The 20,054-nt window shown below is 41.1% G+C and overlaps 1 protein-coding gene across 8 annotated transcripts in view; it reads right to left on the bottom strand.

Annotated features, from left to right (window-relative positions):
- The window catches only part of Dscam4 (Down syndrome cell adhesion molecule 4), a 47,621-nt gene that overhangs the window by 8,355 nt on the left and 19,212 nt on the right, over positions 1 to 20,054 (bottom strand). For 7 of the 8 annotated variants that reach the window (XM_070279524.1, XM_017232928.3, XM_070279519.1 and 4 more), the window contains exons 6-23: positions 18,322 to 18,398; positions 17,968 to 18,157; positions 15,608 to 15,773; positions 12,793 to 12,883; positions 12,483 to 12,570; positions 12,197 to 12,345; positions 11,875 to 11,998; positions 9,177 to 9,304; positions 8,336 to 8,472; positions 7,281 to 7,423; positions 6,326 to 6,487; positions 4,590 to 4,734; positions 4,090 to 4,526; positions 3,860 to 4,013; positions 2,564 to 2,681; positions 1,781 to 1,943; positions 827 to 1,324; positions 319 to 465 (exon numbers count right to left, since the gene is read on the bottom strand). In XM_070279524.1, coding sequence (XP_070135625.1) covers positions 319 to 465; positions 827 to 1,324; positions 1,781 to 1,943; positions 2,564 to 2,681; positions 3,860 to 4,013; positions 4,090 to 4,526; positions 4,590 to 4,734; positions 6,326 to 6,487; positions 7,281 to 7,423; positions 8,336 to 8,472; positions 9,177 to 9,304; positions 11,875 to 11,998; positions 12,197 to 12,345; positions 12,483 to 12,570; positions 12,793 to 12,883; positions 15,608 to 15,773; positions 17,968 to 18,157; positions 18,322 to 18,398 — 3,117 coding nt within the window. Of the gene's footprint in view, positions 1 to 318; positions 466 to 826; positions 1,325 to 1,780; positions 1,944 to 2,563; positions 2,682 to 3,859; positions 4,014 to 4,089; positions 4,527 to 4,589; positions 4,735 to 6,325; positions 6,488 to 7,280; positions 7,424 to 8,335; positions 8,473 to 9,176; positions 9,305 to 11,874; positions 11,999 to 12,196; positions 12,346 to 12,482; positions 12,571 to 12,792; positions 12,884 to 15,607; positions 15,774 to 17,967; positions 18,158 to 18,321; positions 18,399 to 20,054 lie in introns of those variants that run through there. The other variant, XM_070279523.1, reaches the window with a different exon arrangement.

The raw sequence follows: 20,054 nt of genomic DNA, 5'->3' as shown, positions 1-20,054 counted from the left end.
AGCTAATTAATTGGCGAGTGCCATAAATTTCAAAAAATAAGTTGGCCAAGTGGCGGTCGGTTGAACGTTCGACTGCTCTGGCTGTTGCTGGCTACTGTCCATGTCTGAACATCCTGCAGGATAATTACATAAATGCACTGGAATCCCAATCAAACCGAAGTAATTTCCAAATAATCGACTGGGATTCCGAATAATGAGCACTTAAATAACAAAATACGTGGCCAGGTCTTTAAGCTTAAAGTTCTAGTGGTATTTCTATTTTTCTTTTAGCTACTGACTTTATTTTAAGAAATTTTTCAAATAAAGTTTTCAACTTACCGTAGAGCTCATCGACCGAAATGTAAAACACTTTGTAGCCCTTGATTTTACCATTTTGCCCGTCAATGTCCGGTGGAGACCAGGTGATATAAATCGATGTGGAGCCCAGGACATCGCATTGCGGCGATTCTGGTGGCGACGAGGGTACTGCAATCGAAAAAAAAGCAAAGAGTTGGGGGGAGCAAGTTTATTAAATGCTTTTTATACACTTTTAAAAATAATTTCAACTGGTTTAAAATTTTCTTTATTTTATTTTAGAAAAAATACGATTTTGAAACAGAAGATTTTAGATTAAAAGAAGACTACAATTAATAATAAATACAACAAAAGCGATCACACTTTTTTTCGGTGCAGTTGAGACTGCAGGAAAGCCATTCGCCGTGGTCCCGGTCAGATTTCGTGCACGGACAATTAACAGATCCAATCAATGTATGCCAGCGGACACGAAGCCACCAGGACCCTCCTCCATCCCGTTATCCCATTATCCCTTTGGCCAATCCCCACTTACCGTCCTCCATTGTTTGCACGGCAATCTCCTTGCTGGGCGGTCCACTGCCTTGGCTTGTGTAGGCCTGGACAATGACATGGTACTGGGTAAACTTGTTGAGGTTACCGAGCACCGTCTCGCCCCCGAAATGGGTTCGCACCTCGACGGTCTTGAAACTGAAGCCCTGGGTGGGATTCACCTCCTTGTCCTCGGGCGTCAGTGACATCTGGTAGCCCACATAGTAGCCCAACAGTATGCCGTTCCAGTGGTCCCGTTCCGGTGCGTCCCAGGTCACCGAGATTTCCGTGGAGCTCTTCGGCTCCGCTCGCACAGTCAATGGCGGTCCGGAGGGCACCTCTTCCAGCGTGGTCACCTGGACCACTTCCGAGAATTCGGAGGCGCCTAGCTTGTTCTCCGCCGACATGCGGATGTGGTAGGCTTTGGCCGGACGCAGTTGCTGGATGTTGACCACAGTCTGGCCTCCAGCTATGGTCAAGTGCTCAGCATTTTGCCAAATGTCTGAAAAACCATTAAAAAATGGAAAATTAAAAGTCAGTTTTAAATAAATTCAATTCATTGAATAAATTCATGTAAGTATTGTACTAGTATATTAAGCATCTTAGTCGTTTACGCAGTGGGCTTCTTGGTGATTGAGATTTATTCTATTTTACTGTGGAAATCCTTTAGTTGAAATTTTTTTTTATTTAACTTGTAGATTAAAAGTGTTTAAAAGAAACAAGATCCTTATTGTGTTAACCTTAAAATAATTAATAATTACCTTAAAATAATTAAGAGAAAATATTATGATTTTTATTTAAATTCCTTATTTATTAAATTCAAAAAATTAATAAAAAAAAAACAAGTATTTTTTCCCACAATTTATCTTATTTAAATGTAAATATTTCTAAAACTATCCCTCAAGTTTGCCTAAGCTACATAAATTCTTAAAATACTTCGACTTCCCAGTTCTCTCACCTGAAATCTGCTTGTAGTAGATGTGGTACTCCTCGATGGGACTGTTCCCGGCAAAAGGTTGGCTCCAGGTGAGCTGCAGGCTGCGGGACTGCTGCGAGTTGATGCGCAGGTTCTTTGGCTGCTCGGGTACCTCCTGCACGATGAGCTGGATGGACATCTCGTCCTGCCAAAATTCGAAATGGTTCTGGGTTATTTCCGCCTCCCTTTGGGACCAATGCGGCTGATACTGATGCTGGTGAAATGGACTTGGGCCGAGTTGGCGCATTAAGAGTTCATTTGCGCCGAGAAGGAGCCCTGACAGGCAGGGCAGTTGCAGCTGTTGCTGATGCCTTTGCTCGAGAATCTCATTCAAATTGCCATAAATTAGGGTTAAGAGCATTTTCATGGAAAAGGAAGGGTTTCTTTGGCCAGACTGACGCACAGACAGGACAGGTTTTTGGGGCTAAAGTTTGCTGGCGATGTGTGAGATGGGTTTCAACCTTTGGGTTTAAACTCCAAAATCATAGTCAATTTTAAGATTTCTATAAAGATTCTTTTATGGAGAGCTTTAAGTTAGTATATTTTATAAGATGTTTTTAAAACTAGCGCCAAGTTTTTCAGTGTATTCCAGTGATTTATGATTGCAATAGAGTGACTATGAAGTACCGCCTACTGATCGAAATGAACTAGCACTCGGCCCGATTCCATTAGTCCTGCGACAGTTTGATTTAAGTCAAGCGAATGCATAATAATATCCTTGCACCATGTTTTGTGCCACACAAAAGTGTCAGCCTGGCAACTTACCTGTCCGAAGGCATTGCTCGCCTGACAGATATAAATGCCCGTATCCTGGCGATATGTGTGCGAAATGCCCAATTCGGAGACCATGCCGTCGTCGAGCACTTGATCTCTTATTGTGTAGCTGTACGGCGACGGAGTGCAGCCAGTGTGATTTATATGCAAGTAAATGCATTTAAGAGACACACGACGACGCATCCATACGACGGCACAGCCATACAGATACGGATACCCAGGCAGATCCAGACACAGATACAGATACAGATGCAGATGCAGATGCAGATACAGAATGCAGAATACGTGGATGTGGGATACGTGTTTGCGCAACGTGAGCGATGCAATTTTATAACAATGTTTTCCACGTTGCAGAAGCAAAAGCAGTAGTAGCAGCAGCAGTTGTTGGTATTATTTTTGTTGCATTGTAGTTTTGTTGACAAAGACGAAGACATACGAGGCCAAAATGCACACACACCCGGTGGCATTTGTGTGTGCGTGTGCAAATGGCATAAATAAATAAAACGCGTGTGCATATTCAGTTGTTTGGCCAGGAGCAGTCCAGGAGAAAGGTGCATGCCGGGGGGTGGAAGAAAAGAGAAAGCCGGAAATACATATACATTAAAACACTTACGATACACAAACAGGCAGGAGGACACAAGTGGGCACTAAAATGGAACAGAGCAGCCGAAGGACCTGCTTCCAAGGAGCAGCTCAACTAAGAGCCAACAAGAAATGGCAAGGCGAAGTTTTCTTTTTATTTTTTTCCTCGTCAAGGGGCACTAGCCCAAAAAGTGGTTATTAAAAATCAAGAAACTATTACCTTGGCCCTATTAGGCTATACTCTTAAAGTTTAGATCCTTATTTTAATTGCTTGCTTTTTATTCTTGTATTTTGAATTCAAAGCATTTATTGATGAACCAAAAGTAATGAAAAACGAAATGAATATTTTCTTGTCGAAGAGCAAACATAACTCACATAACCAAAGGAGAAATCTTATTTAGTCTGGGAAATATCAGAATTCTTATTGCAAAAATATGAGGCAGACAGGCCAGGGAAATCTCATTGCCTGGTGCAAATCGAGTTAGACATTTTGGCCAAGTACGGTATCCATCCATGGCCATAACCCACACGAAATCCAACCTGCACAGAACTCCTTTAATTAAAAGCAATTTGTTGTTTGCAATCGACTTGGAATTGATTTCGCCAGACTCACAGACACAACGGGGGGACGGGACTATTGGATTGGGGTAGCAGATGGGACTCAACCTCCTACCTCCCGCCACCCACGGGAGGAGCCACTCTTACCGAGAATCCAGTGATTCGTCGAGATACTGCTGCGTTGCCTGGATTTTCCATTTGAAGTCGATGGGATTGTCGCCCTGAACGTTGCACTGAACATGGACTTGCTTGCCTTTGGCCACCGAGATTTGCTTTGATTTCGTCTGAAAGTGGGCAGGAACTAGAGGGAAGAAAAGAGGAGGGGCACACGGTATTACAAGAAAACGAAATACAGAAAACGACTTGAAAAATCTTACCATTAACTTTTAAAAAGATGACCTTGCTCACTCCGGATCCAATACTGTTTTTGGCCTCGCACAGAAAGTGCCCTTGCGACTCCTTACTAATCTTTTTAAAGAAGATGGTGCCGTTGGGGAATAGCTGAACCGTGGGCTCGTACAGGAAGTCCTTGTACTCGCCGGGCGTGGGTCCAATGGCTTTCTTCCAGGTAATAGTGGGCTTGGGATAGCCCGAAGACTGACAATGCAGCAGGACATCTGTGCCAGCCTGGGCGCTTGAGTCCTTTGGCTCCAGGATCCACTTTGGCGGCACATTTACGGTGAGTGGCACGGTGAATCGCTCAGTGCCTGCCACGTTGCTAGCGATGCAAGTATAGTTCCCAGAATGATCGGAGGCTATGTGTTCGATTACCAAGCTGGCCGAGTATTCGTCCAGGCGACGAACCACTTCGTTGCTAAGCAAATTAATTAATTTATATATTTCTTCACAAACTAAACTTTTAAATTAGAGTACTAACCCCGTTCCAATGAGGGGCTTGCCATTGCGCTCCCAGCGAAAGCTGACCGGCAGGTCGCCCTCTAGGATCTGGCAGGATATGGCTGCCCGCATGCCCTCCCGCAGCATGTTCGTCATCGCCTGGATGGGCATTATTTTCGGCGGCACTGTGGGGGGAAGTAATAAAACATGAAATGCAAGCCGTAAACTATGAAAGCCGAAAGCACTCCGGTCGGAAAATCGTGAAAATGTCGCACAAAAGTCACTTGCAATCGCCGCGGATTGGTTGGCTTGAGTACGAGAGCCACTGAGCCCAATAATCAAGGCTGGTAGTGGCAATTGTGGGCGTGGCACTCGCATCAATGCAGCTGCGGCTTAGCAACAGCTGTCGAGTGAATTATTACAAAGAGTGAGGCGGCCGAGAAGGATGAGGAGTGGCAGGATGATGAGGCGGTGGAGTTGCCGCAGACAGAACACAAAAGTCAATGACTTCATTGTGGGTCTGCCAAGCCCATAACCACCCATACACCCATCCACCCACCGCCTGCATGTGCATTAACTGGGAAATAGTTGCTGTTGCTGCTGTTGCTTCTGTTGCGGCTGCATAGTTTCATTCGCCACTCTAATTGGAATAGTTTCATTGTAACAGCTCAGCTCTGAGCAGAATTCATTTTCAAGACTTGAATGGATATTTTTTCTATATCTTGAAACATTTTTTTATTTTTATACCCTTGCAGAGGGTATTATAATTTTGGTCAAAAGTGTGCAACGCAGTGAAGGAGACATCTCCGACCCTATAAAGTATATATATTCTTGATCAGGATCACCTCCTGAGTTGATATGAGCATGTCCGTCTGTCCGTCTGTCCGTCTGTCTGTCCGTCTGTCTGTTTCTACGCGAACTAGTCTCTCAGTTTTAAAGCTATCGTCTTGAAACTTTGCACACACCCTTCTTTCCTTTGCACGCAGTATATAAGTCGGATCGGCCGACTATATCCTATAGCTGCCATATAACTGATTGATCGGAAATGGTATAACTTTGGTGTTTTTAGAGTTAGAGAGTTCAAATTTGACATGTGAGCTATTTTTGGCAAAACATTACGTCATGCCAAATTTCATAAGGATCGGCCGACTATATCCTATAGCTGCCATATAACTGAACGATCGGAAATGACCCAACTTTCGTGTTTTTGAAGATAGAAAGCTGGAACTTAGTACAGATTTAATTCTTGGTCAGTTGACCCAACCTACCAAATTTCATTAGGATCGGCCGACTATATCCCATAGCTGCCATATAACTGAACGATCGGAAATGGTATTTGGTAGAAATATCAACTTTCGTATTTTTGAAGATAGAAGTTTGGGACTTTTTTTAGATTTTGTATTGTAATAAATTGGATTATATATTCCTATTCCCATAAGGATCGGCCAACTATATCCGATGTTTGCGATATATATCCGGTTTTAACTGCAAGGGTATATAAACTTCGGCTCCGCCCGAAGTTAGCTTTCCTTTCTTGTCTTTTTAAATAATATAATAGATCTGGAAGAACTAAAAAAATATTTATGTTTTGTATAACACATCCTATATTTTATTTAAATTAATTAATTTAATTAATTAATTGTAGTTTTTAAAAAACTTAAAAAAAGGATGAAATCATTTAAAACCTAAACCTATGTTTTCTCTGCAAAAAAAGCCTACCTAGTAGATTTTAAATATTGGAAAAGAACAATTATTCTATGGGAGTTGGAAACTTACCCAGGACCTGGATCTCGACATTCCGGCGGGAGGTCTGCTTCTGTTTGTTCTGGGCCATGCACGTGTACGTGCCCGCATCCTCCAGGCGCTGCAGTTGCTCGATAATTAAGGTGCCATTGTTGTAGGCACGCTGCCGGCGATTTATGGGCAACGTTTGGCCATCTTCGCCCCGAAAGAGTCCCAATGCCAGTTTAAAGTTGTTGGAAAAATGGTAGAAAAGTAAAAGGAGAAAGCAGAACGGCGATGCGTTGGCAATTAATTTGGTGGCTCGCATAAAACAAAGTTATGCGATTTATGACTTGCCATATAGCATTTGGTGTCTCTATTTTTTTGGCCAGGTTAATTTATATCCAAACACTAGCACTATCTGGGGCAGGAGGGGAGACTTTTTTAAAAGCTCCTCAATTAAAAACTCAATAAAAGTGGATTTATAGACGCATCTCACGGAACATATATTTCAATGCGACATTTTTTTGGGAAAAGGTATTTTCTAGCACTCTGGCATTGGCATGAAAAATCCGGTCGAAAGGTGCCTTTAACTTGATTTAATAACATTTATATGAACACAGTTTTTATTATATTTATAAACTCGTGTTTTTTTTGGCAATATTCTGTGAAACTCGTGTTGACACGCTCATACGCAAACGAGCAAAGATAATAATTAACAAAAAAAAATCGTCGCACACAAATATAAATTTATTTCACTCAAAATCCAAAGGAAAACAGAGTCCCCGAAACAAAAGCACAAAAAACAGCGTTCACTCGGAAGTTTTAATAATTTTTACTGATATGCGCAATAACAAACATACCATTTTTAATAACAAACAACTGGCCAAAAGGCAAATAAGCATAAAGCGGAAAAATAAAATGACCAAAATGCACAAAAAATCAAATATTTTTCATATATCGCACCACATCATATGGGGTATAAGAATATTTGTTTATATATGTTTACCTCGCTCCCAGTGAATTTTATCGATGGGGTAACCAGCCACGGGACATTTAACAATCAAATCAGAGCCAGAGATTCCGGTTATTTTTGGCATTTCGCGAATATAAGGCAGTCCATAGATGTTCACTTTGGCGCTGTGCGATACTCTGAGCAAATAGAAGGACATGAAATATTGGCAGGCGTTTAGTTTTATGTTTTTTTTTTTTCCAGTGAGAGGGAAATAGGTTAGAGATTGGAAAATGTAACGATATTTAGGATATACACATAAGTAGATCCTACACAACATCCAATTTTTTTTTATAAGTTGAAGGGTTTTAGAAATTAGGCGATTACTCATAGAAAAGTATTATTTTTTAGATTTATATGGTTCTCCTAATTCTATTTTCAAAAGTATTCTGCTCAAAGATATATACAAATTTAAATGATACTTCAATTCTTATATGAATGTAACATTTTATTTTAAATAATTAAAACCTTTACCAAATTAAGCCAATTTAAACAACATTTTTATTTACGTATCTAAGCTTATCCCTAATAATATTTTAGTCAGTTTATAACTTGTTATACATATAATTTTACAAAATTTTTTAAGAAATACTCTAAAATATAATGAAAGAGTATTTTCTACTTCTCCACATTTAAATCTATTCTTTTAATACTGGGTACTTTTCTACTAGAAAATGAAATAGTTACTATAATACATTTTCATTTCAACATTTCCGTATATTTTCGTGAGTGATTTTTGCAGCATATGTATTTCCATCTCTAAACTGGTTGCCTTGGCTGCCTCAGCAAATTGTTTGGATTTTATACCGCACTTCTGCCTGCAAACAATGCCCGTTTTTTCATGTTTGAGGGGGTCTGCCTTCTATTTTTTTATGCTGCCTATGCCACAACTAAATTTATGATTTAGCCGGAAAATGCTGTGAGCCCTTATCCAAGCCGTACAGCCTATCCAACCTATTCCGCCCATATCCATATCCGAAGCGAACGCCACCCCTAGGGGAGCGAGGGCTCCCACCCGAGTGTGGTTTATTTATGGAACGCGGGCTACTCACTTGCCAATTGCATTCTGGGCCGTGCAGGTGTACTCCCCGCCGTCCTCCTCCTTGACGTTTGATATATTCACGTGGCTGATGACATCGTCGTGGATGGTAACATATTGACCCACTAAAAAGCGCGAGCTGTCTGGTATCTGCGCGGGGCGAGCAAAGACAAGAGTTACAGATGTATGTATCCTCAGAGTTATCGGAGTGGGCCAATTAGCCAGACACACTCAACGGATAAAGTCGGGGGGAAATGAAAAATTTACGTAAATTGAATTGATTGAAATTGCATAAAATTTGCACTGGCCTGTCCAAAAGTGAAAAGTTGGAATAGAGAGAGACACAGACTCTCTGAAAGAAAATGAAAATTTATGCAAATAAACGAAACAAATCCTTGATAATATAGCCAGGCAAAAATACAAAAAAAAAAAAAAATACATAAAAAGGCAACAGAAATTCTTGAAACGAAAAAATTCGAGTGGAGCTGAGCAGAGCAAAGCAAAGCAAAAGCTGGGAATCCAAAGTATGCTCTAGAGTCGGCTCACAAGGCTGGTGGTTTGGGTTTTTTGGGATTCGGTTTGGGATTAGAAAAGGGGCGGGAACGGGGGTTGGGCATTTTGGTTTTTTCCTTACTGCTCCTTGTGTGCAGAAAGGAAAGTCGGTTCCTTAAATATTCATGCATGCTCGGGGGAAGCTCCGGGATGTTAGCACCGAGATAACTACGACAAATATCAGCCCGATATATCGGAGCTCGTAATGGGGGACTATAACTATCAGCAGCTGCTTGACGGAAACGGAAACATTGCCTGCATTTCCGTCTTCGGCTCGGCCAGAGTTTGGTGGCTTAACTTACCGGAAATCCGTCCAGGGACCATGTAAATTGAGGCAGTGGATTTCCGGTGGCGACGCACTTCAATGACACCGTCGGACCCGGCTGCAGCGTCTGCTCCGAAAACCAATAAAGCAGTTCCGGCGAAGCATCTAGAATGAGCATTAAATTCAAGAGAGTTGGGGTAACATTTCGAAACTTTGCTCCAATGAGTAGGCCTTGGGGTGGGGGCTTGGGTGTTCATGTGTTTGGCGACGAAGGGCTTTCATTAATGGAAACTAAAAGGGTTCGCCAGGATGTGTGTGTTCTAGTCCTAGGGCTTGTGTGTGGGATGCCTCCTTTAATTTTACTTTTTTGAGTGCCAAACGAAGATTGCTTCTGGCTTTCTTAATTATGAACATGAATGCTTCGGCTTCGAAATGAAAGCTTAAAAATGGTTTGATTCGAGTTGGCCTACCTGGCGTATGAGTAATTTTTATAAAAGACTTGGCGAGTTGGATAGTTCCTGCCACATTTTTGTTAAATTTAATCTGCAATCGGATTTGCACTTGTCCTTGCCATTTTCTCAGCTTTTCCCATTGATATTGGTTATGTTTTGCCAAGGCAAACGGAAAATGCATTTGACAAGCCAGCAAATGTTATCCTGCCGATGGAAATCGTATCAATTTCCTCTGGATTCTGTATCCTGGCGCACTGGCTGGATTTTTCGGCTGTCTGCAACGATGCTCGCCTGACATTTCCAGTTATAAGCTGCCATATTTATTTTCGCTCGCTCACACACTCCTTGTGTGTGTGTGTTCCGCACACATACAGCTGCAGCGTTGACACAATTGCTGCCATATCCGGCCGCTTAATGGCGCTTGGCTTGCCCCAGGGGGAGGAGCGGCTGGTGGCTACCAGGGCGGGTTACAGGGGCTGTGAGCTTTTAACACCGAATGCCACAAAGAAGGCGGCTGGGGTATCCTCCTATCCTCTTCTCCCGCCGATTGTGCCAAGCATGCCAATAATATATCGAAATCAATTTCCGCTTGCGCCTAAAAGCAAATCACAAAATGTTGCCAAAGCGACAATGCGCGAATGTGTCTGCAGGGATGTTTATGCGGATGGGATATCACGATAACATGGATCAATGCCCAATAAGGACGATTGAAATTCTAAAAGGAAATAACCAATAGGTATGGTACTTTGCATTTGACAAATTATTTAGATTTCCTCTACATTAAAGATTACTTTAAAGAAAAAGAGTCAATTGATTTTGAAAGTCTAAGCCCATTTAAGCCCTTTGAAGTTATTTTCTTGGAATAATCCCATAGCCAGCTTACATATTTATACCCTTGCAGAGGGTATTATAATTTTGTCCAAAAGTGTGCAACGCAGTGAAGGAGACATCTCCGACCCTATAAAGTATATATATTCTTGATCAGGATCACCTCCTGAGTTGATATGAGCATGTCCGTCTGTCCGTCTGTCCGTCTGTCCGTCTGTCTGTCTGTCTGTTTCTACGCGAACTAGTCTCTCAGTTTTAAAGCTATCGTCTTGAAACTTTGCACACACCCTTCTTTCCTTTGCACGCAGTATATAAGTCGGAACGGCCGAGATCGGCCGACTATATCCTATAGCTGCCATATAACTGATTGATCGGAAATGGTATAACTTTGGTGTTTTTAGAGTTACAGAGTTCAAATTTGACCTGAGAGCTATTTTTGGCAAACCATTACGACATGCCAAATTTCATAAGGATCGGCCGACTATATCCTATAGCTGCCATATAACTGAACGATCGGAAATGACCCAACTTTCGTGTTTTTGAATATAGAAAGCTGGAACTTGGTACAGATTATATTTTTGGTTAGTTAATCCGACCTACCAAATTTCATAAGGATCGGCCGACTATATCCTATAGCTGCCATATAACTGAACGATCGGAAATCGTTCGGAAATTTGGTAGAAATATCAATTTTCGTATTTTTGAAGATAGAAGCTTGGGACTTTTTTTTAAATTTTTTATTGTAATTAATTGGTTTTATTATGATGTAATCATAAGGATCCGCCAACTATATCCGATGTTTGCGATATATATCTGGTTTTAGCTGCAAGGGTATATCAACTTCGGCTCCGCCCGAAGTTAGCTTTGCTTTCTTGTTTTCCCTACTTTTATACTGATAATCCCCGATTAGAGTTAATAGTATTGGGGCCACGTGTGAACCCCAGGACGTTGTCTGATGTATCCGCTTCCGCTGAGTGCGAATATGTGGGTGTGTGTTGTGGCTCCAAGGCATCTAAGGGATACAGTGTCCTCCCCCATCTATAATCCCCCTGCCTCCGTAGAGCCAACCGCTCACATTCCGCCCCACTGTTTAGTGTCTGCGGCTAGATTTTTAGTGCTGGTAATAAAATTAAGTCGTCGTCGCTGCGTTTTATGGCCAGCTTCTCATTGTTTTTGCTACTCCGCTGTGATTTGTTGTCGTTTCGTTATTGTTGTTGAAAAATGTTAGCAATTTGCTAAATTAGAAAATAATGAAATGCAATTATGACAAACATTTATTTGTGTGGTCTGCGGTCGTCGTTCGCCGGCTTCGAGGAGGAAATTACGCTTTTTGATTGAGCTGTTTTGTGTGTAGGGTGTGTGTGCGTGTGGTCATAAGTGGTTATTAATGGCCAATACGATGGATGGCCAATTTATTAGCCCAAATGGGGGTGGGTGGTCAAAATGATTACTTACCGCCCAATTGCAGTTCCGCAGTCGATTCAATCTGCTCCCATTCATTTGAAACGAAGCACTGGTACATTCCGGGATCCTCCTTTTGCACTTTTTTAATGATCAGTCGCGGTGGGTCGGTAAGGATCTATTCAAAACATTAAAAGTTTTATGCTTTTAAGTTATAGAGACAGTTATTTAAAAAAAAAAGGTATTTAAAAACCTACAAATTAAATAAAATAAACCCTTAAAGCAAGAATCCCGTTTTAATAATCTTTTAATAATTTTCCAAAATAAGAACCTTACGAAACTAAGAAATTCAAATGAGCTTGAGGATAATACTAACCTCTACCCTATTATCCCTGAGAATGGGCTTGCCGTCGTGCAGCCAGTTGACATCGTGGACCGGATGGCCCGAGACAATGCATTGGAATTGGGCATCCTTATCGACGTCGACCGTCTGCACCTGTGGCTGCAGGTGTGCCGTCAAAGGAGCTGTGTTTGTGAAAGAGATAGCGGAGCAAAGTGGACGTCATCGCTTTGAGTATCCTCAATTTTTTTGTTCATTTTTTTTGCAATGCTACCAAACAGGTAGGATAGGCAGGATATGGGAGACACACAGTCACACTCACCTGTCACCGTTAGCGACACCTGTATGGTCTCCTCGCCCGCCGTATTGTTCACCCAGCACAAATATTTTCCACTATCCTCGAGACGTGCCTGAAATGGACGAAATCAATTGGCAATCAGCACTGCAACCTCTTTTTTTTTTGTGGCTCTCCGGTACACAGAAAAAAACTTTAGTTCTCCAGGACAAATATGAAAAAATCACAGACGACATGATATACAAGAAAAGTATATTCCCCAACCCCTTAACGTAAAAAATTAAAAAGTTATTAAAATCAACTCTATTTTATTGTTTACAGTGTATTTGGTACGCACCTTGGTGATTTTGAGGAGCCCGGCGGATACGATGGTGATGCGTTCGCTGAGCTGCAGCGGCAGGAGCTGCTCGTTCTCCTCCTTGAACCAACTGGAAGGACAAAATATGATGGCAGGAAGATGAAATGGTTGCGCAACCAAAGGACAAAGACAAAGACAAACAAGGCGAACGGGTGAAATCGGTAAAATTGCGAATCGGGAAATTCATTTCCGTTTTATTTGTCCAGGATTTTGACAGTTGAATGTGAAAGGAGCACGCGAATGGGCTTTAAACAAAATGAAATGGCGATTGAATTATCAATAATTTCCCCCAAGCTTTTTCTTTTTATACTCGCATATTTTGTTTATTTTTTCGTTTTTCCAGCCATGTTGCACGTTGCACGTAGCCTTTGATTGTTGGCTGGTTGGGCAGGTCGAGGTCCGTATGCCCGATGAAATGTATTTCAATAGTTCGTAAAAATGATTGCACTTAAGTGGGCATAACGATGGGAAGTGGGTTGAGTGGGCTGAATGGGTAGTGGTATGGTATTTATTAATATCAGCATATGCATCGCCTTATTTAACGGGTATTTATGTTCGAATTTCAGATTCATAAGGCATATAGGATGGGTGATTAAGTTTATTACAAAAAAGGCAATACTCAGAACTCTGATCTATAAATAATTTAAAATTATTTTAGTTAATCATTTTTAGTTTTATTTTCATTAAAAAGAAGGGAGTGTTTCTTTAGTCTGTATATTTCACAAAATTTTTCAATAAAAAGAATTCGTATTACAGGAACCATGTGCGGGAGGGAGCCTGAAAGTATCTCAATTGCGTAAATCAACAGATATTTTCGTTATTATCTGATGTGCGTGTTATAATCTGTTTGATGGCGGGCCACGCCCCTTTACACACTCTTCCAGGAAGAGACATGCAATTGCATTTTTTTTTCAATAAAAGTTATTGATTTTAATTTGGCTTTAATTGCACTTGAGTGCATTCATCGTCTTATAACGACGCCGGCAAAGGCATGCCCGATGCCCCTGGAATGGCATTTCTTAATTAAAATCATGGAAAATGTCGAGAATCCGAATGAGGAAGATTACTGCCTCCTTTTTCTCAGACGCACGTGTATAAAAAATATTCATGTGTATGGGAGTGCCAGGACTCTGAGCTATTTGCATATGAAATGCTGTTAAATTGGAAATATGGTCAGTGATTATCAACAACTGATGCTATATGGCATCGAAGCAGGAGAAATGTCCTGTAGACAAAAGAATTTTCTGGCGAAACAAAAGCTTCGTTCGCCTGAAACTATGCAATAAAAAGTGATTTCAAATAACCAGGAGAAAGAAAAAAATACCCGAAAAACCTACAGTTCCAAGTGGCGAAACAACATGGCCAACTATTTCCACATTTATGAGCCAGGACCTCCAGGTCGAAAAACAATGCAGCTGCAAACAAAACTCATCGCCTCCCTCGCCATTCTTTGGGAGCTTGGTACACCGAAAAATGTTTTCTAATATTTCTTATAAACATTAAAAGCTGTAAAAAATAAGAACTTCTATATAGAAAGATTTATATTAATTCCTTTAATATTTGATTTTAATAAGTTTCCTTAAAAATATTCTCTGTGTAGGCAGCTCCTTTTTGGTTTTTGCTCAACGCCACAGCGGGCGACATCAAATGAAAGGCACTCGCGATGTGGCACATCCTGGGCGCATTTTTTATGCATGCAGCTCGAAGGACAGACCGAAGCTAAGAGCAGAGGAACAGAGAATCGAGAACCCAGAACGGATACGGAGATGGAGACGGAGACAGAGAACCGAGGACAACCATGAACCGTGAGCTGCCAAATACAATGGCATATTACATGGCATCCTGCTTGGACAAGGATGGGTGTCCTACCGCCATGCATGTTTAGTGCCTGAAAATCACCATGATGAGCCAAGTGCCAAGTGGCCCGTATATGGGTGTCCTTCTCCTTGGAGTGATAAAAGCTTGAACGACATTTCAGAAAGCAATTTGCCATTTTTGGTCATAAACGCGGTACGGCTTTTGATTGATTTGGGTCTCGATGCGATGGGGAATTCCCCAGATCGAGTCAAGACAAACGCCTCTTAACATGCCACAGTAAACAACTTTGATGTGGCACAATACTGTTGCTTACAAATGGTATAAATTTTAAGAAACTTAGAATAAGAAGGAAGTTTTTAATTTTGGATAACATAACTGTTTAGAAACTGTAACTATGTAGCTAATCAAAGTCATATGTACATACATATATTGAAAGCAATGAGCGAGCTTAAACCTATTCCCTTGAGAATTATATTGAAAGGACCTGCTGCTTTTGGCCTAAACTCAACATATTTGCAACCCATTTTCTGGTCGACCTAGAGGGCCATTTCCCCCGGCGCAGCGCGCCGCCCAACGTTCCACATTTTGAAAATTTGGCTGACATTTTTATTATGATTTTTTTGTGACATCCTGGGCCTCACATTCCCTCGCTCTTTCATTCATTTCGTTTCTTTTTTGCTTATTTTTTGTTGTACTTGCCAAGAGCGTTAAATATTTCACATTGTCATAAAGTGCGCGCCAACTGCGGCTACGAAGCCCCAAAACCCATAGCCTGGTCTGCGTTTTGTGTCCTGTGTCCCGTGTCCTGTGACACGGCCACGTGTTCCAAGTGGTCCTGCACATGCCTCGCGATGTTTTTATTTTGTTGATTTTTTCACGTTTTGGGGTTTTAATTTTTTTCTTCTTTTTCGTTTTTTTTTGGCGTATGGAATGGTATGGTTTTTTTTTTAGTGCATGGTTGTTGTGTTTTACTCACCGATATGTTGGCACCGGATGTCCTTGAGCTATGCACGGCAACGTTGTTTGGCCATTAAGGACAACATGTCGCATCGAATGCTTCTCCACGTTGATGCGCGGCTGTACCATGCCCTTGGGCTCGGTTACAATAATGCGGCCGGGATATGTGGAAATTTGTATTTCACCTGTGAGGGAATGAAGAGGAAGAAACGTTGGATGATCCGGAAAATATGTGAAAAAAATTGGCCAAGTGATGGCAGCTGACAGTGGCCCCCATGGCATATACTTAGATTTAAAGCGCCGGCTCCTGCCGGGTCCTGCCTGGCCAAGACCAAAAAGTGCCCGGCATGTCCTGCGGATCCCGAATGTTTTCGCATACCGTACATGTATAAATTTTAATTAATTGAAAATAAATGAAAGCAATCAACTTGATTGCTCGAGCCACCTGCCCTGCTATGTTATTCTTCTTTTTTTTCAGTCTACCTTGCGTTGTGTTTTTTTTTTTGTATCCTGGCAGATCCTGGATCCAACCTTTATTACATATGCAGACAGGACACGCACAGGGCGCCTGTAATGCCTACTATGGGCCCCTTTAAAAACCAAGGATATCTCGGGCCAGGACTATAAGCCATCCTAACTCAATTCTTCATTATGGCCTGTATTGTTCAGTTATGAGGTAGCTATTGTCCGATTCGGCCTCATTGTGCTGGCCGGGCGAGTTATTGTCCAAAATAAATGGAATTTTGGTTTGAATTTTAATTATGTGCGCCGACAGACAGCCTACGTACACTACGAGCATTGTAGGCCTTAACCCCTTATATCCTGATTTTAGATATTTTTGAAACAAAAAAATATTACAGAATGTAATGATTTTTGTCAGTATTTAAGAGAGAAATAATAAAAAGTCTTATTTCGAGTCGAATTGGGTTAATGCAGAATGTAGAAGGGTTAAGCGAGTGTGCTCACGTCCAGCTTGATAAATGAATTAGTGATGACCGACACCACTCCACGCCGGCCAGCACTCCTGGGCCATGGAACACCGGATCATATTACACTTTTAATGAGTGCCACTCGAGCTGGTTTCAGTGGCTGCCACTATGGGGGGCGCTGGGGGAGGGTTTCCCTAAATTGGCATTGTTTCGGCTGCATTCCATACTCAGGCCAAATTAATATGCAGCTCATAATTTTCGTTTTTGGCCAAAACTCGAGCGCAACTTGCGGTTTTCGTGGCTCGATTCAATTTGATTAATTAAGCAAATATCTGGCGAGATGGAAACCACAAACGGCTTCGAGCCATCCACCATCTACCAGGAAAACTCAGGCAACCGGTTATTTAATGTAACTGGAAAATATAAATTCAAGCTTCGAGATGCAAACAATGAGGGTGAACTGTAAATAAATCGGACAAACAATACAAATACACAGTCGTACAGTCATTCACATTCGCACAAGGACTCGAAAAGATTGAAAAGAAGGAAATCAAAGGCAAAAATGTGGGGGAAAAGGTGGATAAAGGGGCAACTTTTATCGTATTGATTGATGATGGGAAATATGCGCACAAAGGCTAATAGAAATTCAGCTTAAGCGCATTTTCACACACAATAAACTTCAAATAAGGGAGAGAATTTATCTGGAAAAGATCTCACGTATTGACTGTCGACGCACACAACCGGAATCAGATATATATATGTATGTGTATCAGCTTCTATATATGTTTATGTGCAAGGACGAGCTAGCATTCTGAGGCAGGACTCCCTAGAGCTCAATGCCCTTTGCCCGACGATTGAATGTCACGCATCATAAATTATGCACAAAACTACAAATTGACTTTGGCCGAAAAGAACAAAACTACTTGTGTTTGCTGCTATTTGAATTCAAGACTGAAAATGAAACATGGCCAAGTTTGGCTGGTCAATTAAATATTTGATTACATGTGTTTTTTGGCCAAAAGAAGCTTTTATTTTGTGATACTATGGCAAAGGGAATTGTACATTTTCTTTCAGATTATAAAACTTTAACCTTAATTTCGACAATTAGTTTTATAAATTTAACATTAAATAAATTAAAATAAATTCTGTAAAGAACAAATTTAACCAAAATCTTTAAAAACATTTACTTAAGCCCAAATGGACTTGGCAATTATCCTATCGTACATTTCCATAAGAAAAGCCTTCTTAATTGTCGATCCAAGTGGCACACGCGCACCTGGCCCACAAAATGCCGTGTTCATTGCTTATTTATTCAACTTAATTATAGCTGCCGTGGCCTAAACCAACAAGCCAGAGTCCAGCATCCAGAGTCCGGAGTCCGGACTCTGGGCAGAGCAATTCATGCATCGGTCAGCTGGACGATTAAGCTGAAAATGCGATTATCACGTACCTGTCAGTCTATTTACAGTGCGGCATGTGTAGCTTTTGTACGCATCATTGGGCCCCGCATTATTTATGTACAATTCGCCGTTCGATAGCACCGTGTACTTGCCGCCGATGTCCGTGTTCGGGTATAGGTGCATCCCGGTGTCCTGCACCCAGGCGGTGACCATTACGAATTCCGACATATAGCTGGGCACCTGTGATAATAAACGGCTGTAGTTTCCGTTCGAAAATCGCGCTCTGAGTTGAGCAAATTTAATGAAAATTTCGGGTGGCAAGCTTAGCGCCACAGCCTGACGAATACCCACCGCTAGTCCCGGATACCCAAATATATTTAAGCGTTTCGCCTCTTTTTGCTTACCTGACACTTTAGCACCGCCGTGTTTCCCGTCATCACGTATTCGTCGTGCACCTGGACCGCGTACTTCTGGTTGACGACTGTAACGAATTAAAAAGCATATTTTATGTAAATTGCTTTGGCTTTTTCGTGGTAATATAGCTGACTGGAATATTGCGCATACGCCTCGTGGCCGGCATTCTAAAAGCTAACTGTCGTCTGTCGAGTCGAAGAACAAACCGTAGCAATTATGTTTGGTCCTCGTCAGTTTGTTTTTATTAGCTAAGGGCCTCGCATTGTGTTTTGTGTGAGTTTTAATTTTTAATGCGACAGGACCGCATAAAAAAGGTCTCGGGACTTGCTCCTGCCAGCGACAGCCGAAATATGTGGCACATTAACTTCAGCCACCCCCCGGCCGCCGGAAAAACTCTTTGGCCCCAACATGTCCAACACATTGTGACACTTTACAAAAGTGTTGCCGTTTGTCAGCCCGACGAAGGTTGCTCCGAGGGGTTCGAGCGGGTAGCTGGGACGACAAGGCCGTTAAAAAATTGGATTTGGCAATTTGAGTTAAAGATTTTTTACTCACTGCCCGTGTCCGGACAAAATGCTCAGCGCGAAATTAAGAATGACAAGGATCCTAACAATGACAGAAGTAAGGCATTCATGAACAGTGGTCCGAAATTTTGAGTTCTTTAAAGAAATCTTTAGATATTGGCCTATAGATTTTTTTGTTTTTGCGAGGCTAAAATGAAAGCTTGAAATAGATTGTCGAAAAATATAAAGGAATATAACATTTAAAATATGTATCCATATTCATTAAAGGTAATTTTGCATATTTGGAAAATAAAATTTTAAAATAAAATTTTTATAACATTTTAGAAATTGTTTATTTAAATCAACAATTTATTTATGTATAAATTGTTTTGAGTTTGAAGGAGTTTCCTTTATAATTTAGTTTTTTATGTGAAAAGTTATTGACTTAGAAAGCTTTTTTTAAATATGTTGTTAATTAATTACAATGTCGAAAGCTAAAAGAATATATTCCTAAAATATATTGCTCAAATGAAAAATATATGGGTCACTTTTCACATAAAGGTTTCGACATTTAGTGTTTTATTCAACAATTTTGAAATAGCCTTATTCATTTATTGATTTATGATTCTGAATATTTTTCCTACAGCTTTAAATGTTACTCTATAGGTAAGTTACAGTTTTCGTAGGCTATAATCGAATATTTTTATAAAGATTTTAGGGCTAATTCCCAAATCGTTTTGCTTTAACTTTTATGTTTCTTTTTCTAGGACTTCCAACCCACTATGAAATTTGCGTGAATGCTTTGCATCAGTTAAAAGCCCGGCCTGTCCAGATCTAGTTGCCTTTGGGCCTGGCAGCTGGAAGCTGGCAGTTGGCAAATTAATTAAGACGGACAAAGGCAATTTTCAACTGGCGTGCGTAAAGTGCGTTCCATTGTCGGAGCTCATCGGGGCCTTCGCCTTCGAGGGCTAATCGTAAATAGATTAGGCCATTTGGCCCTCGGCCATCCGATCCGATACTTAGGCCAACATCCGTTTGCATCTTTTGGCCTTTTTTTTGGCAAAACCGCTCAGAAATGCCGCTCACGCTTGGCTTTTTCTGGCTCGACATTTGTTTGCCAACTTTAATATGCTAAAATTGGATAAAAGTTTAATTTGAAAACTTGTTGTTATTGTTTGCTTTCTGCTGTGCTGCTGGGTTGTTGTTGTCACTGGAAAACT

Source organism: Drosophila bipectinata, chromosome 3L (assembly GCF_030179905.1).
Source record: "Drosophila bipectinata strain 14024-0381.07 chromosome 3L, DbipHiC1v2, whole genome shotgun sequence".
NCBI classification, from domain to species: domain Eukaryota; kingdom Metazoa; phylum Arthropoda; class Insecta; order Diptera; family Drosophilidae; genus Drosophila; species Drosophila bipectinata.
Note: the sequence above shows the minus strand (reverse complement) of the source record. Positions and strands in the feature narration are given on the sequence as shown.